The sequence below is a fragment of the Orbicella faveolata genome, unplaced genomic scaffold, assembly GCF_042242905.1.
Source record: "Orbicella faveolata isolate gen_17 unplaced genomic scaffold, um_ofav_v1 contig_12, whole genome shotgun sequence".
NCBI classification, from domain to species: domain Eukaryota; kingdom Metazoa; phylum Cnidaria; class Anthozoa; order Scleractinia; family Merulinidae; genus Orbicella; species Orbicella faveolata.
The window spans coordinates 25,953,184-25,958,295 of NW_028301539.1; the positions used below are offsets into that span (position 1 = coordinate 25,953,184).

Here is a 5,112-nt window from a genome sequence, read left to right on the forward strand (position 1 = left end):
GCCGTCCACCGGGTTTAACCTGCTCATTTTCGCCCCTCCCTCCCCCTCCTCTTTTTTTACCCGTTCCTTTCCTTACCTCTTACTCCACCGGTTTTCGTCGGTGTGACTCGGTGCAAAGGGCCTCACTGCGGTAGCAATTTCGGTGGCAACCGTCCAAGCACCTAAACCCTCTTTCGGGTCACCAACTCGCTATGGGGGACCCTGGTGCCACGACCCTTTGCATCCCCAGGCACTAAGCGCAAATATTAACATATCGCAGATATTTGTGATTGATATATCGCAGCGGATTTGCACAGTTTACGCAGCTTGGGATTTACGTATCACACATTTACGTTGGTTGTGATTTATAAATGGGAAAGGTACGTTGGTTGCTTGCGGTTTATAAATATATAAATCGCAATGTCACATCGCTTGTGATTTATAAATAACATAAAATTTAGCAAAATAATGGCCAAGTAATATAGTCGCCCCATAGTCGACCTGTTTATTTTATATGAAATGTCTTTTTCTTTTCTCCTTTAATCGAGTGTTTCCAGCTGGTTTATTTGCATTTATTTAAGGAACACTGGAAAGCTTGCCGAGAACAACAACCTTGTCGATGCTACATCGACAAGGATAGGAAGCATCAACATCTTTTTGCTCAGTTAAGGTAAGTCAAATATGTATTAAACTGTTAGATTAAAATAAAAAAAACTGCTTAACTATCGGAGCTCCTGGCGGAGAAGATCCGATAGCTATCAAAGGATACGTTTTAAAGAATTCCTGACGTTAGCTGGTTTTATAGAAAACCTGTATTTAATTGCGATCGCTGAGAGGCAACGAGCCAATATTCGGGGGATCTTAAAACTGGGGAAAAATTTTTTTAAAAAAATGTTACTATAACCGAACAGTTTACAGCACTAGAGAAAATAGAGCTACAAATGTGTTTGTCTTGCAGCCGACGAGTAGACCAAATATTAAATACTTAAGGTTACTCCAAACCTTCGCGGGGCTACTTTTTCCAAGTTTTCTTTTTTCCAACCAAATTAAAGTTCATTATTCAAGTTGCATTTTCCAAAAAATGAAAGTAAAAGATTAAAACGAGCTCGAGTTATTGGGAAAAAGAGGTTTAATAAACCTTCAAGGCATGGACTCCTCAGCGACCTTTTCGCCGGCGGCATATGGCTTGATGCAGAGATCCTATATCAAATACTTTCAATTTGAGATTTCATGTCCGTCAAGAGTGCCTTCTTGTAATCACGCTTCAGCAATTGCTCCTCGGTTTCTTTTTGTTTTGTTGCGCATCGCTTTTCCCCGTTTTGCCCTATATTGTTGACCACCGGCCTAAAACTTGACCGTGAAACGCGATTGCTTAACTGCGAAGCTCAACTTTCCATACTGTGAACGCTAGGGGTTCTGTACATGTTATTCCATTGGCTGGCGGCATTTTGAATTGACATATCTCTCTGAGAAGGTGTGATATGTTTATAAATCTTTAGAAGGCGAAAACTTGCACTCGTTTTTCGAGAGAATCCCTCCTCTTTAAATCGATTAAAAGGATATGTAGAATCGACGGTTTTCCGTGAAATTTTAAAATGTATTCTTTACCTAAAAGGCAACCAGTGTAATTTTTGCGAAACAAGCGTAATATGGTCATATTTGCGGCTCGAAGTTAGTAAGCTAGCTGCTGCGTTCTGTACTCCCTGCAGTTTAGTTATTTCACAATCTGAAAGTCCATAAAGAAGTCCATTGCAATAGTCAATTCTGCTTGTGACGAAAGCATGCAGAACCATTTCTAATTTATCTCTAGCTAAAAATTTACTTATTTGCTTAATATTGTGGAGCCAGAAAAATGCCGCGCAAATGCCGCGAAAATAAATGAGTTTAGAGATCTGTGCGACTAAGGAGGACGAATCGAAGCTAGACAAATGATTGTCTATTCACTGCACTCTAATTCAGGCACTATTCTATTACATCCAGCCGGGAAAATGAAAAAAATCTTTTGGTGATATATCTTTTAGTGTAGCTGCGTCTACACTGTGGAACGCGCTCCTAGGCAAGCCTGCCCAATATTGATTGTATTTTAACTTTTAAATCTTGTCTTAAAACATTTATTTTTAAGTTAGCTCTTAGCCTTTAGCGTTTGAATTACTTTATTATTGTTAAATTTAGTTTATGTACATATATTTAGCATATTTTAATATTGTAATGCGCTTTTGATCATTGAATGTTAAAGCGCCACTAACCCCCCCAAATTTTTTTCATTTAATAAAATTTAATAGTTTCCCTGATTACTACAGCGAAAAAATTATCTCGATTGATAAAATCCCTGCGTTTCTACAGGCGTTTAAACATGTAATTTCCATGTTCACGACCGCGCAATATAGATTAATAAATTATTATGATTATTATTATTAAAAAGAAGCGACTTTTTCAAAGCAGTTTAGCTATAAAAAACTGCGAAAAAACTTTTCTTAAAAACGTTGTCGGACGTTGTCGGACGTTATTATCAAGTAAAAAAAAACCAGTATGAATATTTTATAAACACGAGAAAAACAATGGTTCATTAAAAAGAAAGGTAACATAGAAATATGCTATAAGGTGAACAAAGAGTTTAGCACTGAAGGAGTCACTCTGAGTGTTAAGGTTAGGCCTCAGTTCTTTGATGAATAGCATTTCGTAAACGAGGCAGTCAAATTTCCCCTGGCACTTCTTGAGAACACGAAATTGGCCCTCATTATTAAGAAGATTTTTGTCACCGTGCACTTCTAAAAGGTGTTTACCGATAGCCGAATACTCGTGTTCGGCAATGCGTTGATGAAGGTGTCGGGCTGTATAACCAACATAATCCGCAAATAATAAAATGATAAGTAATATAATCTACACGTTGATGTGAGCTAAGTTCAATTCCTGTCAGTTGCCTGTCTTATACAGGTAGTAGAAGATCTTTAAAACAAGAATTCGCTTCTCTCCACAGACAGACGGGTAATTACTTCGAACAGCCATACAAAAAGAGAATAGAGCTTCAAGATGTCTGAAGATAGCTTTAAGACGTTTTTTGAGAAGTTATCTTTATCTGAGTGCATACCCTGGATGACTGTAGGCTTAGTTGAGTCTATTGCTATAGTAACAATCAACCTCTGTGCGATAATTGTTTTTATAAAAAACCCTGATTTCCGCACGCGAAGCACGCACCTGTTGATAAATTTGGCGGTCATAGATATGTTGGCTGCAGGATTTGTTATGTATGGTCTGTTTTATTCGGTTGGAAAATTTTGTGATGTGTGGAACTCGCATTTAAATGAAGGTTGGGCAAATGATATACCAGATATATCCTCCCAGTTTTTCCCTATTAGTTCTTTATCAAACATCACCATTATTGCTTTAGAACGGATGCACGCGACATATCGCCCGTTCATGCATCGCTTGCTGAAGAAATCGGTGTACGGAATAATAATTGCCGTTGTTTGGGTTACAACCAGCTTCGTGGTAATTGGCCATACCCTTCTTGTTCAATATGGAGAACATTCCACGCGTTATTTCTTATTGATTTCATTTATTGGGTTGTGCCTTTTGATTATTTTTGTTTCTTACGTGTCCATTGTTATTAAAGTCCGTTGGGGAGCGCAGCCTCAACGCCATGGTGCAGCCAGTAGAGAAAGAAAACTGACCATGACATTGTTGATTGTGACTGTTGTATCTCTACTTCTATACCTGCCATTTATTATATTACGTTCGGTTTTTAGCAGTCAAGTAAAGAAGGACTTGTCCTTTTCAGAGTATTTTCATTTATTTAATGTAATGTTGGCTTTTTATTACGCCAACCACCTCGTAAATCCTATATTATACGCTATCCGCAAGCCAGAATACAGATCAGCTGTACTTGCACTTTTTCGGAATCGACCACAGCGAGAAAGACGTGTTGCAGATTTACCTCTCCGTGACAAGGAAATAATGGGAAGTAACAACATAAGGTTATTGAGCATTAAATATCTGGACAAAACCAGTTCTTAATTGACTTGAGAACTTGCAAGTATTGTTGCTTAGATTAACCAGCTAAGTCAGTTGAATTTGCTGACCAAGTAGTTGCCAATTTATTACAGATTGTAAACAATTATTGGATGAGGTTTAGATGATGTCTAGAATAATCAAGGCCGAGGTAGGGGTTATTAGTTGAAGCCGAAGGATGAGGCTGATAACCCTCACCGAGACCTTGATTATTCTGGATATCACAAAAACCGAATCTAATAACTGGTTTATTATACATTGAACGAGAAGAAGAAAAGGAAGTCATGTGTTTGCTTCTTCACTGACGGCACGCAACAGAAAGCGTGCGAACTTGACATGATTACCCTTAGAAATCATGCTCCGCGGTCATACATGACATGATAACCCGTGACCTTGAGTGTCCTTGACGTGATTATTGAATAATCTGCAGCTAGATGACGCCACAGGCGTTGATTTCGAAAATTCACTGTACGCTTTTGGCCAATCAGAAAAGAGATAGTGAGTTCAATGTATAATAATAGAATAATCAGGCTCTAAACCTAATAAGGCCAGGGAGTGGTTAATTTAGCTAAGAGAAATGTGTGGTAATGATATAACTAACACATACCAAAATGAGATGTGTAAATTAAAGAAATCAAACAAATGTAGGAAAATAACCTAATAATAATAATTGCAACGTTAATAAAAAATAGTCTTATAACTGAAACTGGAAAACAATCTAGTAACTCGGTGACATTTTTTTTTTTTTTTATCTGTATCCTAAGTAGGTGACCAAAACTTTATGTTATATCTTTAGTTAAGTAACGATTTAATTGCCCGGTATACGTACTATCTTGAGTGCGATGATATTTTTGATTTTCCAGCACTCGCCATTATGATAAATGCCAAGTTTATATCGATGCAGAACGCGAACTGAGAAAAGCATCCTAGGTTAAGTGATGCAAAATAGCCGAAATCGACGAGCTCGCTGCTCAAAACCACTGAGCGCAATAACAAAAACGAATTATTATTTATTTTGTTATGAATTGAATTTTATTTATAGCTCTGTACGGAATGTTTCGGTTTCCGAAAGCAGTGGTGTATCCATAAGAGGCTCAACTTGTTCATATTACGTTGTTATTCTGT

At 37.6% G+C, this 5,112-nt stretch overlaps 1 protein-coding gene across 1 annotated transcript; it reads left to right on the forward strand.

Annotated features, from left to right (window-relative positions):
• Positions 1-376: 376 nt before the first annotated feature.
• On the forward strand, positions 377-4,693 carry LOC149117360 (uncharacterized). The gene is made up of 2 exons (XM_089283011.1): positions 377-649; positions 2,957-4,693. Exon 2 carries the CDS (start codon positions 3,010-3,012, stop codon positions 3,991-3,993), a length of 984 nt encoding a protein of 327 aa, XP_089139137.1. The 5' UTR covers positions 377-649; positions 2,957-3,009; the 3' UTR covers positions 3,994-4,693.
• The last annotated feature ends 419 nt before the right edge of the window (positions 4,694-5,112 follow it).

What these genes read in the sequence shown, in the direction of transcription:
- LOC149117360 (XM_089283011.1), top strand. Translation starts at nt 3,010, where the DNA reads ATGTCTGAAGATAGCTTTAAGACGTTTTTTGAGAAGTTATCTTTATCT.